General features: G+C 67.4%; 3 protein-coding genes across 3 annotated transcripts; all 3 read right to left on the bottom strand.

Moving 5' to 3' along the window:
- Positions 1-322: 322 nt before the first annotated feature.
- Positions 323-7,927, bottom strand: MAMDC4 (MAM domain containing 4). The gene is given in 41 exon segments (XM_053667639.1): positions 323-364; positions 500-564; positions 567-677; positions 1,156-1,264; positions 1,359-1,486; positions 1,570-1,622; positions 1,624-1,693; positions 1,862-1,894; positions 1,897-1,980; positions 2,110-2,233; positions 2,282-2,374; positions 2,377-2,447; positions 2,586-2,720; positions 2,789-2,834; positions 2,872-2,935; positions 2,937-3,016; positions 3,086-3,190; positions 3,354-3,382; positions 3,385-3,483; positions 3,575-3,691; positions 3,859-3,961; positions 4,038-4,174; positions 4,297-4,401; positions 4,542-4,670; positions 4,763-4,835; positions 4,837-4,885; positions 4,927-5,094; positions 5,266-5,432; positions 5,517-5,608; positions 5,693-5,747; positions 5,749-5,831; positions 6,002-6,127; positions 6,280-6,378; positions 6,454-6,585; positions 6,797-6,922; positions 7,015-7,059; positions 7,062-7,085; positions 7,088-7,183; positions 7,255-7,338; positions 7,341-7,361; positions 7,882-7,927. Coding segments are annotated over 41 exon segments (3,618 nt in total).
- A 1,327-nt stretch (positions 7,928-9,254) lies between these two features.
- PHPT1 (phosphohistidine phosphatase 1) lies at positions 9,255-11,462 on the bottom strand. Its single transcript, XM_037127829.2, has 4 exons — positions 11,011-11,462; positions 10,431-10,811; positions 10,020-10,144; positions 9,255-9,527 (listed from the first exon to the last, which is right to left on the bottom strand). Coding segments are annotated over exons 1-4 (600 nt in total). The 5' UTR covers positions 11,012-11,462; the 3' UTR covers positions 9,255-9,434.
- Positions 11,463-12,629: 1,167 nt separating this feature from the next.
- Positions 12,630-15,683, bottom strand: AJM1 (apical junction component 1 homolog). The gene has a single exon (XM_037127679.2). It carries the CDS (start codon positions 15,681-15,683, stop codon positions 12,765-12,767), a length of 2,919 nt encoding a protein of 972 aa, XP_036983574.2. The 3' UTR covers positions 12,630-12,764.
- Between the last annotated feature and the right edge of the window lie 737 nt (positions 15,684-16,420).

The raw sequence follows: 16,420 nt of genomic DNA on the forward strand, positions 1-16,420 counted from the left end.
CCTGCTCAGGAGCATTCTGGGGCACGAGTGGGCTCTGTTTTCAGACACGTCGTCTGTGGCACTGGGGGACCTTGACCGTGGGATGCTGGGCCCAGGGACCCTTCAGGAACCGGACTCAGAGATGGGCTGGTGGGACAGGGGCTGCCCTCCCAGGCTGGGGAGTTTATTGTTGGGCTGAGGGCCGGGCTGGGCTGGGTGTGGCGGTCTGCAGGTGGGGCCTGAGGGCATCTGCCCAGCACCAGGGAAGGCCGGAGTCCCTTCTGACCAAGGCCCACGGGACGGGAGAGGCTCACCCGAGGAGCCAGGGGTGTCTTCTCTGGGTCTACAGGTCGCTGGTGACCGATGCGGGCAGGGCAACTGGGTCCTAGGAGGAGGTGAGGAGCCTGCTGGCTGCCGTGCGGGCCGGGAGGGTCCCTGCCCCGTGCTGCCTGTGCTCCAGAGACAAGCCAAGTGCAGGGTACGGCAGCTCCCCGCCCACCCCCCACCTGTGCGGGCCTACCCCACTGAAGAGGATGGTGTCAGGGCCCGGGGCTGTGGTGCCTGTCCTGCGCCAGGAGCGGCAGCCCCCTTCTTCCGCAGCCAGAGCCGTCCCAGGAGTCTGAGCAGTACCAGGAACACGAGGAAGAGGAGGGCACTGCCTGCCCAGGCTGACACCACCGTGGCCACTGCCGTGTCCCTTGCGGGCCACAGGGCAGTAAACCCTGGGACTTGAGCTGTCCCTGTGAGTCCCAGCCCTGAGGCCAAGAGCGATGCCTGGGCATACCAGTCTCTGCTCCTCCCCGCCCCGGGGGTTCCTGGGGTTCACTGCTGTAGACGGGTGCTGTGCCCGCACAGGCTGCAGGCCAAGGCTGGGGACCTGGCCAGCAGGCGTCACGGATCCAGGCTGGCCACCACGGTATGGTGGAGTAACAGCAGCCAGCAAGCACTCCAGGAAGAGGCTGGCTTCAGCCTGTGGCCTGACTGGCACCCCCAGGGCCTGGCCACACCCTGGGAGCAGAGCATGCACGCAGCTCAGGGGCCCGGGAAGGGGCAGGCGGGCATGGGAGGGAGTGGGTGGTGAAGGGCCAGCCTTGGCGGCTCTCCCAGTCTCTCAGGCAGCCCCGTGGGCCGAGGGCCACAGAGGCCCAGGCCCAGAGCGTGGTCGGCCCACTTGGGCGGGGCTGGGCACAGGCAGCTGGCAACGCTGCCCAGCCAGATACTCAGTATCGTCCAGGGTGATGGGCCCCAGTGCTGGCTGGCCCCCCAGAGTGGCTTAGAACACGACCTGACCGGGGGAGGAGAGGCTCTGTGACTAGAGGAGGAAGACAGCCCCACGTGAGCCCCCAGAGGCCCCCTTCCTCCGAGTGCCCCGGCCTCACCTGGAACTCCTCAGCACTGGCCACCTCCACATGGCCTTCCAGCCACTGCCGCTGCAGGTGCCCACTTGTGCCCCACACAGCCAGCTGGCCCCGGGTGCTGTGCAGAAGCACCCTCAGCTCACCTTTGTCTGAGAGTGTGGGCCAGGGGGCGGGGGGTCCCCAGGGCCCTGCCGCGCCCACCACCCAGGCCCCACCAGCCAGGCTGACTCACGGAAGTGCTCGGGGAAGCCCAGGTGGTACCAGAAGCACAGGCAGGTAGCCTCTGGCTGGCAGAGGCTGGCTGTGCAGCCAGGCCACCCGGCCCCCTGGGCCCAGCAAGCTGGTTTCAGAGTGGCCTGGGAAGGAGACCGGGGGTGCCCACCTGACTGCATGGGGCTGTGCCCTGACCCGAGGCCTCAGACCCTGGTGGGATTGTGGACAAACTGGGCTGGCAGGCCCGAGCTGGGTGGGGTGTGTGCCCCCAGGTGGGTGCAGCTCAGGGCCCCTCCTCACCTCAGACCCACCTGCATCAGTGCCCAGGGTGTGGTTCATGGGGTCTGGGGGTATGGAGAGGGTGTGTTTTTGCTGCTCCAGTCCCAGCTGTACCCACCCAGGCCAAGCCATGGCAGGCCATGGCAGGTCAGTCTCAAAGTCTAGGAGGCTGCAAGGAACCTGGGCAGTGAGCGGCGCTGCCCCTGCCCCCCATCCTGGGGCAGCACTGGCTTTGGGGCAGTGCCAGCACGGAGCTGCCACCTCCCCAGCATCACTGCATAGCAGGCCCCGGCGCCAGGCGGCAGGCTTCCCCCCTGACCAGGGCAAGGCCCGTGTCACAGGAGCAGGTCATCCCGAACGATGTAGGAGCACTCTGCGCCAGTGGCCGCGGCCTCAAACACCACCTGGGCGGGCACAGGGCAAGGTGACCTCACACCAGGCCTGGTCCGGACAGCCCAGGGACCGGGTGAGGGGGGGCCATGCCCCGGCACTCAACCTCCAGCCCACTGGGCCTGCACGCCCACACTGCCCAGGCGCCAGGCACGCGACCTCCGTGGTTGCTGATGCTGAGCACCTGTCGCCTCTCGGCCTCCTCCACGTGGACCTGCAGGGTACCTGCCCCGCCAGACAGCCAGCCCAGGTCAGCAGCAGTGGGGGACCTGTGCCCTCTCAGGGCCTCACAGCAGTGGGCTCCTGCACAGCCTTGGGCGGGGGCTGGCGCGGACACGCGGCCCCTTCTCCGTGGAGCCCTCACCGGGTTGTGGATGCTCAGGTGGGGCCAGAAGGTCAGGCGGGCGGGTTGGGCCAGTGGCCTGTGCTTCTCTGAGGTCAGGGAGGCCACATGACCTCTGGGCAGGGACTGTGGGCTCCTGGCCACTATCAGGTTGTGCCCTGGGGGTGGGCCTCCCAGCCCTGCTCTTGGCCCTGTCCCCAGCCCTCAGCCCCGCCCAAGCAGGCACCCTGAGCTGTTTTCAAAGTGTGGTCAGCACCAGGGCCCCAGATGGTCTGGCTATGGCACTGGCCTGGCAAGTCCAGACCCAGCCCCCCCCCCCCCCCCCCCCGTGGAGAAGCCTCAGGCCGAGTCCTCAGAGGAGCGGCACTCGGGCCCAGCAGGGCCCAGGCTGCAAGGCCACATCGCCCAGCGCCATGGTGCCCTGGTACCCATCCCAGAGGCCCTCAAACAGCAGCTGGGGGCAGGGGGTGTCAGCACTGGGGCCTTGTGCTGCCGCCCCCCTCGCCCAGGAGCCGGACCTCGCTTGGTACTGGGCACCAGAGTCAGTCTGGCGGTGGAGCGCGGCCCAGGCCTCGTGCCAGCGGTTCCGCGGGTGCCTGACTGCAACCACAGCGGCGTGTTCTCCGTCCTGCCTCATGACCAGGTGCAGTGTCCCTACAGGGAGAGAGGGGTTTGGAGGGGAGCAGACCCCAGTCCTGACAGCTCCCTGCCCCGCCCACAGCCCCCAAGGGGCACAGACAGGCTGGGGCCACCTGGAGCCTCCAAGCCCTGCCCTGCTCTGGGAGACTCACCAATCTGGGGCCGTGGAGGTGGTACCAGAGAGGCGCTCCTGAGCAGCTGCCGCCGTCTGGGGCTGGGTGAGCAGGTGGGCCCCAGGGCCTCGGGCTGGAGGGTCTGTGGGGTCCAGGAGCCTGAGGTGGCCTATGGGGGGGGTCAGGGAGAGGCACCCCGAGCCTGGACGCCACCCCCACTCCTGGGCACTGCCTCGCTAGCCTGGGTGCCCCAACCCTACCTTTGCCTGTGCTGTAGTTGTGCCGGGGGCCCTGGCTCTCCACCTGGTGCCAGTGGGTGTCTGTGAGGTGGCCAGTGTGCCAGCTGCATGTGCCCCACTCGAAGTTACAGGAGACCTCTGGGGGCGGGCAGCGGTAGCTCAGCAAACCCGTGCCCGCTCTGTACCCCTGCAGCCCCAGAGAGGCCAGGGGACTCGCTCTCTGGAGCAGGTCTCCAGAGGTCCCTTGAGGTGGTCTGGGTGGCAGCCCTGGGGTGGGGCCTGGGTGTGGGCAGCGGGGGGAAGACCTGTGTCTTTCTTGGTGGGGCTGCAGTCCTTCCTGAGCACATTGTCCACCCCAGCACCCTGCTGACCAGGGCTGTCCACGTCCACCAGGCCGACAGACTCCAGCTTCATGGGGGGTGTGAGGGAGGGGCTGTGAAGTCAGGGCTGGCTCCACCAGCTCCCGCCCCCCGCCCCAGGCTGCCCTGCTCGTCCGGGAAGGCCGTTGGTGTCTCCCCGACAGGACTGTGTCCACCTCCCAGACACAGCCTCTGCTGCCACTCAGGGCCTCCCACACTGGCTCCCGGGTGCCGCCCTGCACCATGAGTAGGGCCAGGAAGCCTGGCCAAGGGGTCAGTCACCGGGGGGTAAGTCACCCGCCTCCACCCTCCTGCAGGGCACACCATGGAGCTCTGGGCCCAGGGCTGGGCAAGGGGCCTGAAGGGACAGTGGGACAGAGGTACCTTGGGTGTGACTCTGGAAGTAGTGAGCCAGGTGGAGTTCATGGTGGGGCCTGAGGGCCTCCCAGGTCAGCTGCCCCCAGGCTCTCTGCAGGGACAGGAAGTGCCCTGGGTAAGGGCAGAACCTCTTAGGGCTGACTCCTTCCTGGGACCCCCAGCTCAGAGGACCTCCCTAGTGGAAGAGGCAGAGCAGGGGACCCCTCTGGGGGTCCAGCCCTGCTGGCCCGGACGGGAGACTGGGGCCTCACCAGCAGCAGCCCCACCAGCATCCTCGCTGGGGGCCCCGCTGTCCTGGGCTGGGAGTCGACCCCACTGCAGCCGCCCCACCCTGGTGTCCTCCCAGCCCCCTGCCGTGGGGTGCTCGAAGTCCTTGGTGCCTACAACGGCCGGGAGTGCTGCTCCGTCCTGGGGCCTGCCCCCCAGCATTGAGAATTCCAGAGGGAGGGAGGACCCTGCCGCTCCAGCCGGCCCTCCCCACAGTCCTGCTCATCCTCGCCCCCCTCACACTGCTGCTGCTGGAAGTCACACAGCTGCTGGGGGGGGGGGGGCGGTACACAGGTCACCGCAGGAGAGATGGCCCTGCTCACAGAAACTCTGGGACTAGGCCCAGAGCCCTGGGGGTGGGCATGGCACCTCTGTAGGGCAGAACAGAATGGGGGCGCGGGTGCGGGGGCCGGGCTTGCCTGGGGAGGGAGGGGCTCAGCAGGCTCACCCAGGGCCGGTCCGCAGCCGGTAGACAGGATGAGGTTGTCCAGGCCCACGACGCCCCTGGGACCCGTCTGTCCAGCCAGGAGAATCTGAGGAGGCACCTAGCATCCACCTCCTGTCCCCAGGGTCTGCTCCCTCACTCCCGGTCCCTGTCACCACTCACGGCCCTTCAGGAGTGGTCACCTGTAAGCCACCCACCCAGCTCTGGCCTCTCAAAGCCCACATACCAACAGCTGCCCCCCGCCACCCTGGCAGCCTCACCGGAAGGGGTGCTTGCTCTGGATGTCAACCCAGTCTCGAACCCAGGTGGCCCCCAGCTCCCTGTGGCACCTGCGCAGCAGGACGGGCTCAGCAGCTGCCGGGCTCTGAACCTGCAGGTGCAGCCAGAGGAGGCCGGGCTCAGACCCGTGTAGGTCGTGGTAGAAGATGAGCTGGGAAGGCACAGAAGGAGGTCAGGGGAGACGCCCGGGACCCGGTGGCCAGGACAGGCAGTCCTGTGCCCCCCGCCAGCCTGCCACACTGAGCAGCCACAGGGACCCGAAGCCTGGAACCCGGGGCTGAGGAGAACAGCAGAGGCACCGGGCACAGCCAGAGGCCAGGAAGTAGCCTGGGGAAAGAGCAGGGGTGGGAAAGGGTGGGCCGGGGGCTAGGGCTGCTGCCCAGGGCCCCCAGGGGGCCACACCCTATGTGCTGTTCCAGCTGTGGTCTCGGCACGGCCAGGTGAGGCGCTCGGGGTGCTGGGCCCGGTCTGGCGCTGTGGTTCCAGCCCCAGCCCTCCAAGTAGTTCCACAGGCCCAGCCCCGTCTCAAAGTCGGTGGACATGTGGTGGCCTAGGGCGGGAAGCAGGCTCAGGCCACTGAGCAGGGCCCCCGCCCTGTCCCTGGCCTCCTGGGATTCGGAGGGCCTCGGGCTCCATCTCTGGACACAACCCGCCAACCCGGGGAGGACCAATCAAGGCGCGGCCCCCTCCCATGCTCTCAGAATGAGAACCCTGGCTCACTGTAAGTGGGCGTGTGCTCATCTGAACTGTCTCCACAGTCACACTCACCGTGGAACAGCGGGTGGGGCTGCACGCAGGCCTCGTTTCGGCAGTGGTGATGCCCCTGGGGGCAGCGTGTCTGGGGCGCTGCGTGGGGGAGGGGTAACTGTCACCCTGGCCTGAGACCCAGGGGGAGGGCGGCTAGGGGTGGGTCTCGAGACCTCCTGAGCAGGGAGTAAGCAGCTGAGGGGCTCTGCCACTCTGCTGCGCCCAGCTTGGGCCCACGTGGGGGGTCTTACAGGGCAGCCCACAGCCCTGGAAGGCCATGTCATCCAAAGCCACAGCATCCCTGTGGGTGACGTTTCGGGTGGCAGAGGTCAGCTGAAGAGAACACGGTCCTTAGGACCTAAGCCAGGGCTCAGACCCAACCTTCATCCCCCCCACTTCCCCGTCTAGAGCACCCTCTGGCTCACCCGGAAGTGGCCCCCAGATACAGCCAAGGGCCACCACCAGCTTCTGCCAGCCAGGACCGCAGGGCCCTGGGCTCTGCCACAGGGCCAGCGTCTCAGTGCTGCGGGTCAGCTCCAGCCTCAGCTCAGCCACCTCTGTAGCGGGGGGTCACGGAGCAGCTGAGCCCCTCCAGCCCCCTCCTGCCTGCTGGCTGCGCCCTGCCCCTGCTCTGGGGCACACTCCAGCTCTCTGCAATGGCCAGCCTTCTCTTCCTGTCCCTCCCTGCCCCTCCCGCCCTCTCTTGGGGCACACCACTGCAGGGGGCGGGGGCGTGTGTGCAGGGGTCGCAGGGTCCTGGGCGCACACCTCCAGAGGCTGCATGGTGCCAGAGCCTCAGCTCACAGGCAGGGGCTGCCTCACGTAGCACAGGGGAGCACCGGGCTGCAACAGATGCCTCTTTCCCAGGATGGGTGCCACCGGCCATGCACGAGCCTGGACAGGCAGCCAGGTCAGGAGATGGGGCAGGAGTCAAAGCAGGGAGGGGGCAGCACAGGAACCCAAGAAGGGGGGTGGCCAGGCCTCACCCAGGTCAGTGCCCAGAGTGTGGTCTGAGCGCAGACCGGGGCCCCCAGCGCGGCTCCCGCCTGGTCCCGCGGCTGCAGCCCGAGGTGCTGATGTCTCGCCAGCCCCAGGAGTCCTACTCAAAGTCGCAGGTGAAGGGGGTGCTCCGGGCGTGCGAGACCCCACTGTGACCTGGGACAGTGGAGAATGAGGGGAGCTGCTGGCCACTGGCCTGCCCCCCCACCCCATGGGCACTGGCTCACTGCGCTGGATCTCCTCGGAGCAGTCCCTGCAGTCACACACGAAGTCACACACGGTATGGCCTGGGGTCCCACAGTGGCTGGGGTCCAGGCCCAGCCTGGAGGCCCTGCTGCCAGGGAATAGACAGCCGGGTGGTCTCAGGCAGGGGGTCTTTCCACTTCCTGGTATGGCTGGGAGGTCCCAGGTCCCAGAACCCTTAGGCCTGGGAGCCCAGGCTGCTGGTGTCCCACTTTGGGTTTCAGAGTGGGGTCAGAAAGGCCCAGGGTGGCTGGGCCTGTGGCTGGGGCGCCCTGTGCAGGCCAAGCAGAGTGTGTCTGGCCCTAGAGAGGCTGGCTGTCAGTGTGGAGGGATGTGCGCGTGCCTGGGCCCAGTGGCTCCCCATGCGGGACACCCCTGGGGGTGGGGAACGGGACCCCTGCAGGCAGGGTGCCCCCGAGGGGATTTATCAGTGGGTGACCCAGACCCCCCAGTCCAGGAGCATGGCTCTGCCTCATGGCCCTCTCACCTCGGGCCTGGGCGAGCAGGAGCCTTGCCCTTCCCTAGCAGGCAACCCCCGAAGCAGGTCACCTGGGGCCTGCTACCCAAGTCCCTAGCCAGCCCTGCTTCAGGAGCCGGGCCCGATGACTCACCCAGGAGCAGGACCAGGGCAGGCAGGATCTGGCCGGGCAGAGGCATGGTCAGGCCACAGAAGTAAGGCTACGAGCTGCATGGGCCCTGCGCAGCCTGGTGGGGACTTTGGCCGGTTTCCAGCCCTCACCTGTACGCATGGACTCTGCTCTAACTTGGAGAGAGGGCCCCGGCCCCTCCTGTACCTGTGACCCCTCTGCCAGCCCCACCCTGGCTGCTGAGGGTGAACTTCCGGTCGTTAAGTGTCCGAGAGAGGCGCCTATGGCCCAGGTCAGCTTCCCACCAGTGCAGCGCCTCCAGCCTTGCCCCAAACGCCCTGCTGGAGGCAACTCCAGGAAGCACTGGCTGCAGCCACTTCTCCCAGGGCTCTGTCCCCACCGTGGCTGTGAGGTCAGCCCGGCCCAGGCTGCCAGCAGGAGCCCGGCCTGTGCAAACCCGTGGAGGGGGGCCAGCAGCCACAGACCTCAGCCACCTCCATCTCTCTCTCAGTCTGTGGTTCCTGTTCACTTGCTCACTCATCAACCATCAATTCCTCATGGGCAGCTGTCCTAAGCAGCATGGCTGGGTCCCCAGGGGCCCGCTTCTCACAGCACAGACCACAGATCCCCCCACCCCTGTGCAGGGTTGAGAGCCAGGCTCTGCTGGTCATTGACGCTGTGACCCGGGGGCCTGGCTCCCTGAAGCATTCCTCATTGGTACATGTGGCCGGCAGAGAGGCCGCCGTGAGCTTCCTGAAGGCACACCTGTGTTCTCAGTGGGCCACAGGGACAGCTGCACCTCCCTGTGCCTGGGAATTTCCCACAGCCCTGCACCAGCAAGTGGGGAGCTGCTTCTGGGAGAGGGGCTCCCAGCTTCATGTCAGGAGGCTCTGCCCGTTCTCCTGGGCTGTGGGCCCTGGTCATAGAAACAAGGGGTCACAGACCAACCATTCTTGGTGTGCGACCTCAGCTGGCAGAGCACGTGGGCACACTGGAATAAGCCTCCAGGGCAGTGGTCACTGGCCTCCTCCCTGCATGGCACCCCCGCCGCAGGCACCAAGGGACCAGGCACTAACTTCTTGTGCAAGAGTGAGATGGGCATCCTCCCAGAGGTCCTTGGATGTAGCAGCCACGAGGAGAGGCAGGCCATAAATAGGGACAGCAGCCAGCGGTGGGGGGACCCTTATCAGACCCCAAAGGGCTGACTGTGCACTGTCACTCCCTGGGGCCCCCAGAGGTGGAGCTGGATGAGGGGCAGCCCGGAGGGGACCTGCTGCCCCCAGGGCTGCCTCTGGCTCTCTGCTACCTGCCCTCAGGGTCTTGAGAGATGACCTCAGGGTCTTGAGAGATGACCTAGGAACAGAGAAGCCAAGATGCACAGCACCCAGGGACCCAGCTGAGGTGACAATACTTTATTTAATTCCAGTTGGCGAGGTAAACCTGAGCCCTGGGCCAGGCTGGTGTCTGTCCCCGAGGTCTGTGCAGGGTGGCAGGACGCTGGGACAGGGCGGGTATGGAGGGGGCTTCAGGGGCAGAGTCCTGAACGGGCAGCTGGAGTCAGCAGGCCTCAGGGGCCCTCAGTAGCCGTCATCAGCCCACGTGACCTCGTAATCAGGGTACCTGGCCTTGATCTTCTCAGTGGAGACGGAGTGCTGGGCCCGACCAAATCCCTGAAGAGAAACAGCGTTTCTTACAGCCCGTGTGCTGGCCCGTGTCACAGTTGGCTGTGACGCTGAGAAGCCAGATCGGGGCAGGGGCTCCAGAGCAGGGCCAAGTGCAAGCATCCTCCAACCACCCCAGGTCGCCACCAAGGTGAACAGACCTCGTAGTGGGGCCCTTTAGCACAAGGCCCAAGCTCTTCCAGGTGCTGAAAGAAAGCCCCTGAGTTTCCACTGGTAGCTTGGTAAAGGAAGAGGGAGGGGCCTCTGAGTTTTACCCCAAAACTGACGACTCAAAGGGCTGGGGGGCAGTGACAGCACAATCAGGCTCTTGGGGCAGGGGCAGGACCCAGCCCCCTGTCGCTGCAGGGCAGGCAGTGGTCTCCCTCCCACCCTGTCCACGTGGGGAACAGGGAGGCTGCGGGCCGGGAGTGAGTTCTGCAGCTGAGACAGTAGCGAGAGCAGTCGGGCGGCTTGGAGGGCCGGCCGGGCCTGCAGCCTCACCATGGAGTAGCCATACACGTGGATCTTCTTGTCCTGGCTCTGGTGGGAAATGCGCCCGCCTCCCAGGCACTCGCAGTCATAGCCCTTCTTCTGCATCTCGCCAGATACCTTGTCGTAGATGTCGGCTGGGACGGGGAAGAGTGCAGCACTCAGCTCTGGCTGCCCTTGGCCAGGGGTCCGAAGCCCCAGCTCTGAACAGCTGATACCCCAGGAAAGGAGCCCCTCCAAGCTGGGGAGGGGAGGAGTCCCTACGCCTGAGCAGGGGCGCAGGACTGAGAGAGAAGGGTCGGGCCATGGTAGCCTCTAGGCCCCAAGCGCCCCAGACCCCGCGCGAAAGCCCCTCCCACGACGCCCCTCAGCCCCGCCCACAAACGCAGCGGCCCCGCCCCTGGTCCTCATCTCCGCCCTCACCGTGGTACTCGGCCCACTTGTAGCCGCGCACGATGTCCTTGCTCTCCCCGGCCGGGGCCTCGGACGGCGCTGCCGCGCGGACTCGAATCAGCACGTACTTGAAGACGCCGTCCGGGTCGATGTCCACATCGGGAATCTGGGCGAGGTCCGCCGCCGCCATGTTCCCCGGAGCTCGCCAGCCTTTGCAGCCCTCCGTACTCCCCCCACGCCAACCGGGGCTGCGTCGACAGCGCGAGAGGCGGGCCCTGGGAGCCCACAGCCAATCCCGCGGCGGCATGCAGCCCCGGCCCTCAGCCTCAGCCAATCGTGCCGCCAACACGCAGCACAGACTGGCCAATCGTAGTCCAGCTTCTCGCAGCCTTTTGGACCTCGGGACTCCCACTTAAAGGGGAAAGTAAAATCAGGAGTGGGTCGTGGTTAAAACCAGGCCCCTTTGAAGGTGATTAGGTGACCCATGAGGCCGGAGGGACCCGCGCCGGCTCTGACAGCCTCCCCATCCCACCTTGTCCGTAGGCCGTCCTCCCCCGTCCCACCCAGCCCCGGCACAGTGAGGCAGCAGTGGTTACATTCGAGTTTTTACTTAGTTCGAAAAGCACTCGCTCCCTGGAAACAGTATGCTCCAAGGTCCTTCCAAACTGTACGGCCGGAAGGCCGGCCGCAGGCGGAGGTCCGGGGGCGGGTGGGGCGGCGGCCAGATTTGGGCAGGCGAGAAGGCGAATAGGACAAGCGGAGCGCGTGGCCGGTGCAAAGTCGCGGAGCCGAGGCGGACGCGCAGGCGTGTGGGGGCGGGAGTCACGGGGCTTTCGGTTGGGGGAGAGAGCCCGGAATGAAGGCGTTCAAAATTTAATTCAATGGATGCCCCTTCTCGGTCCCGATAGGGTGCTGGGAGCTTCCGAAGGGCCCTTGTGGGTGCCCGGCCTCACCCTCTCTCCCGGACACTCGTTCTCCAGGGAGCCCGAGCCTGGGCGGGAGGTCGGGCTAAGGGCCAAACTTGCGCTCCCGCGGCCCGGAGCCGGGAACCTAGCTACATATTTCCAGTTAGCAACACAAGAAACTAACGCACAGATCCAGCGCCTGGGCGGGGAGCGTTTGTGTAACGACGTTTGCCCCGCCCCGCCCCTCGGTTTGCCCTGACCAATTAGCTTGTGTCTTCACTCGCTCCCACCCACTCTTTCCCCGCCCAGTTCCCCACCAAGGAAACCTGTCCTCTGGTCTCCATATGCCATCGCGTAGGCGCTCCTCCTGAAGTCTACCCCCCACCCCACACCCGCCCTCGGTTTTCGGGCCCCCCTGTGAGGTTAGATCCTGCACTGTTGTTTGTGAGCCTGGCCCTGGCACCCGACTTGGGCCAGTCTGTCGGGTGTGGGCAGACAGCCCGACTCGCCCTGCCAGGTCTCCGCTCTCGGCTGGCGCCTGCCAGCGCCCCACCCTGACCTCTACACTGATCCTCCTCCCCTCTGGCTGAGTGTCCTGCGCCTTGGCCTAAGACTTCCGAGTCCCCCTCCACTACCGCTCGCCTCAACCCCTGCCGCAGGGCCGCAGGGCCGCAGGGCCGATGGTGAGGGAAAGTTGGCGGGTAGCTCTGAAAAACGTGTGGGCTCGGGGGCCGGCTTGTGCCCGCTCCAGCCGGAGCTAGGACCAGTAGAAACGCACCGTGCCCCACCTGGGCAGGACGTGCTCGGGACACGGACACACCGAGACCGACCAGGTTGTCCTCCAGAGAGGAAAAACCTTTGAACTGGACGCAACCCAGACTTCAAGAGGCGGGCGGGGGGGGGGGGCGTGTTAAGTGGTACGGGACTAGGCTTTGGTGAACTCGAGCTCCTGGACCAGAGCGAAGCGGGCCTGGGGAGGTTCCAAGGAGGCCCTTGGACAGGGGACGGACGGACAGACCGGATCTGCGCGGTGTGGTCTGCAATAGTGATCCCTCCGCTGAAGGCAGGGCCGGGCGGTCCTCAGGCCCACCCCGCCTCCCAGCGGGGAGCACCAAGTGGCCAAGGACCTGCCTCTGGGGAAGCCGGGGGAAGAGCTGGGGCAGGGGAGTCGCAGTCCGGCAGGAGGGCAAGGCAGAGCCTGTAGAAAACACAGCGGAGTGGGCGTCTGGGCGGAGCTCGGGGCGAGTAGGGCGGGGACTGGGAGAGTTTGATACCGGGCTTAGGCGAGGCAGGGGCGGGGTCTACATGGACACAGCCGGTCCTGAGTGGGCTGGGCGGGGCTCAGGGCTTCCCTGGGTGGGCGGGTCCTGAGTAACTTGGGCGGGGCCAGAGGGCGGCCCTGGGTGAACTGGGCCGGGCCCTAGGTGGATCCGGTGGGGACAAGGCGCAACCCCACGCCTCACATGATGTCATCGAGCAGGTTGGCGCTGGCCACCCAGTCCAACGCTCTAGGCTCGGAGGCGGCCATGATCATGCACATGAAGGGGCGGCCAGTGCGCCGGTCCGTGGGGTAGATGGTGGTGGGCGTGAAGCGCCGGTTGGCCTCGACGAACTCACAGAGCTGCTCGTAGACGTGCGGGAACTCGTGGCGCAGGAAGACGCCGCGCAGTCTCAGCTCGCGCTGGATGTGGATGAAGGCCACCTCGCGCGCGCGCCGGCCTGCCTCTCCGTCCTGGTCCAGGCCCGCTGTGCCCGGTGGCGGCGTCAGAATCAAGGTCTCCATATCGGGCTCGCGACCCCGCGCCGGGGGAGGCCGCGCCGGGCTGCCGGCCGCAAGCGCCACCTTGGCAAACTTGCGCACCGTGGGCCCAGGGCTGCGCGGCGCGGGCCGGGTGGGAGCGCCCGGAGGTGTAACTCCGGGACCTACGGCCACGGACACGCTGAGCAGGAAGCACTCGGCCGGCTCGTAGAGACGCCCTGCAGCTGCCAACTCACGCGCGTAGCTGCCCAGGGGTGCCGCGTGCGTGGCCAGCTCGCGCAGGGACAGGTAGGTGGGTGACAGCAGCAGCCCCTCGAGCCCGAAGCGCAGAAAGTTTTCCGCGGAGCCAGGACTCGGGAAACCCAAGAAGAGCACGCCGCGGCCGCGCGACAAGAAGCCTACACGTGCGATGCGTGAGAAGGCGCGGTGCACCGGGCCACTGTCGCGGCAGAACTGTAGCACGTGGCGGCACACGCTGCCCACGCGGCCGTACACGCAGCGTGCCTTGTGCGCGTCCCAGTCCTCGCGGCGGCACAGGCGCGAGCAGTAGTAGGTGTAGCAGCTGTGGCAGGACTTGAAGTAGAGGCAGGCATTGAACATGGTCTCCGTGCGCCGGCAGCGCGCGTTGGAGCACGTCATGAGGTCGTCTTCGTCCGCGCTGGGGTCCGGCGACGCGTCAGCCGTCTGTCCCGGGCCCGCAGCGTCCTCGACGCTGCCGGCAGATGCCGGTGGTGAGCGCGGCGCCAGCGCGGGGGCCTCGGGGCCCGCGGGCCGCGAGTTGAGCAGGCGGCGAAGCTGGCGGCCCAGGCCATCGGCCACAGGCTCTGGTCCCTGACCGGCCGTCGGCCGCGAGTCGATCACCAGGTCAGTGATGAGCTCATCCAGCTGCTCGAGGCTGCGCTGGCGGCCAGGAGTGGGGCCGTCAGGGGCGGCAGGCGCAGGAGGCCGCGGGCGGTTCCGGGGAAGCTCCCAGCCCCTGGCGGTCGGGCCCTCAGAGGCACGCAGGTCGTTGTCCGTGATGGTGATCTCGGGTGTGACGTACCAGTTGCGGCCCAGGCCCTCCCCCGACCGGCCCTTCTCGGACAGCGACGTCTCGGACAGCGACAGCGCTGCGTAGCGTCTGGGCGAGGTGGACAGGTTCACGACGACTGGCGGGCGCCGGCCTTCAGGGTACGTGCCCAGTGGTTCCCGCACCTCCGCTCTTCCCAGCAGGTTTTCGTAGCTGCGGCCGCGGCCCAGGGGGTCCTCGCGGCGCGGTGCGGGCGCCAGGATGTTGTCCCAGGAACGTGAGTAGTGGCGACTGTCGGTGGCCAGCCGTGGCGGGCTGGTGCCGGTGCCACCATGCCAGGAAGCGAGCAACGGGCCAGGGTCCGGAGGAGGTGCCACCTGCAGAGTTCCGTAAGGCCTCATGCCCCAGTCGCCCCAGGCCAGGCTGCTACGGGGGTGTGGGTAAGTCCTCGCCAGGGCGTCTCGATCTCGGTACCGCCCAAAGTCCTCTGTGTAAAATGGTCGGATGGTGGGGTGGGCCTGGGCCTCCTCCGGGGAATAGTGGGGTCCCCAGGGTGGGCCATAGGCTCGGGGGCCCTCCCCGTAGTAGGAACGGGAGGGCGGTTGGTGGACCGGAAAAGTGCGCACGTCCCCTGCATAGTAGCCTCCCCCACGCCGTGGACTGGGCCCCCGGGGCTCCTCGGGATGCAAGGGCCTGGGGAAATAGCTGTCAAAGGCAGGGCCTGGGCTGGCTGTTAAGCCGCCCGGGTGACCCTCGGCCTCCTCTGTGTAGAAGAATTGGGTGGGGCCTGGTGGGGTGGTGAAAGGCAGACTTCGGCGCTCCACATAGTCTCGGGGCCCCGGAAAGGGCCCGTCGCAGTACAGCGCCCGAGTATCCGTGCAGTACAAGTCACTGGGGGTGGGGGTGCGCGACAGTCCCACATGGCGAGGCCCGGGCACCGTGAGACCGTGGAGTTGTGGAGCGGCACGGACCCAGGGTGTGGTCTCCATGGGCCCGCAGGGCCGCGAGCTCCGGGCGGCGTGTTGCAGCACCGCGTCGTCAGGCTTGATGTCCAGGCGGCAGCGGACGTGGGGGGCAGGCCCGGAAGGCGGCTCCGGTGGTGCGCAGCGGCCGGCGGTGGCGCACAGGGGAGCGATGCGGCCTGGCCCGCCGCGCTGCGGCTGCAGCTTGATGGGGTGCAGCTCATTGGCGAGCGCGCGCATCGCAGGGTATGTGGGATCCCGGCGTGGGGATCCCTCCGCCCGCGCCGCCCTTTGGACCTCCCGGCCTCGGCGCGGCTGCACCGGAGGCGAGGCTGGAGCCAGGCCTGGGGGAGCGCGGGGCGCGCTCTTGGAGCGGGCGCGGCGCCGGGGTTCGCTGTCGCGGGGCCGGGCGCGTGGCGGAGGGTGCTCCGGGGGCGGTGGCTCAGGGAAGGTCTCCATGGCTGCCCCGTCCAGCGCCTCCAGGAAGTCGAAGCTGCGGCAGTGGCGCTTGTTGAAAGGTGCGGGAGCAGCAGGCCGGGCCATGGAGCGCTCACATGGCGGGCGCCTGGACGCGGGCCCCGGGGTCGCCACCTTGATGTCCTGATACACGGTCGACACCAACAAGTCTGGCGGGTCCGTGCGGGTCATCTTAAAAGAGGCCCCCAGGCTGGCGGCTGCAGCTCACTCGGCCTTGTGGGGCTTTTGCCCTGTAGGGAGACACGAGTCAGCATGGCCTCTCTGAAGCCCAGACCCAGGCCCGACTCCCCGCTCTCCCGCGCTGGCCCCACTTACCTGGGGCGCAGTGGGCGGAGCAGCCCTGGCTTGGGGCCTTGGCTGAGGCCGCAGGCACTTGCTCCATGCCGGAGTCGGAAGCCCCTGCAGGAGGAACCCAGCTGTCCAGCCACTCGGGTCTCCCACCCCATCCTTGTTGACCACCTTCTGCTGGGACGAAACTGGGATGGGTTGGCTAGAAAGGCGATGCCCGTGGCCGTGGAGGCAGGCTTGGTCAGACCCCCTTTCCCGGTACAGGTCTGGGTGGGAAGAGGAGGGGTGTGGGCCCAGGGCTGCCCCCTGGTGCCCGTGGCTGGAATGACCGTGAACTCATTTGTAGAATTAGTACAGATCTCTTTATGGCAGCCGGCTCTGTCACCCATCGGTGACAAAAGCGCCCGGAGCACCCAGTGCAGAGCGCGCCCTCCAAGGGCTCTGGTCTCAGCCGTCTCTGCACAGTAGAGTCTCACGCCCCACCTGCTGACGGGGCTGCGCATGGAGCCCCTCCCCCAGCATAGCAGTGCCACTGCACTGGGGACAGCTGGATGCTCCAAGCCCCAGTTCTGAGTTCCCAGTGGGCCCTGAGGTGGCCCCATCAGGTCCAGGCATGGCCC

The sequence above is a fragment of the Artibeus jamaicensis genome, unplaced genomic scaffold (assembly GCF_021234435.1).
Source record: "Artibeus jamaicensis isolate MK-2021 breed Jamaican fruit bat unplaced genomic scaffold, CSHL_Jam_final contig_471, whole genome shotgun sequence".
Lineage (NCBI taxonomy): Eukaryota > Metazoa > Chordata > Mammalia > Chiroptera > Phyllostomidae > Artibeus > Artibeus jamaicensis.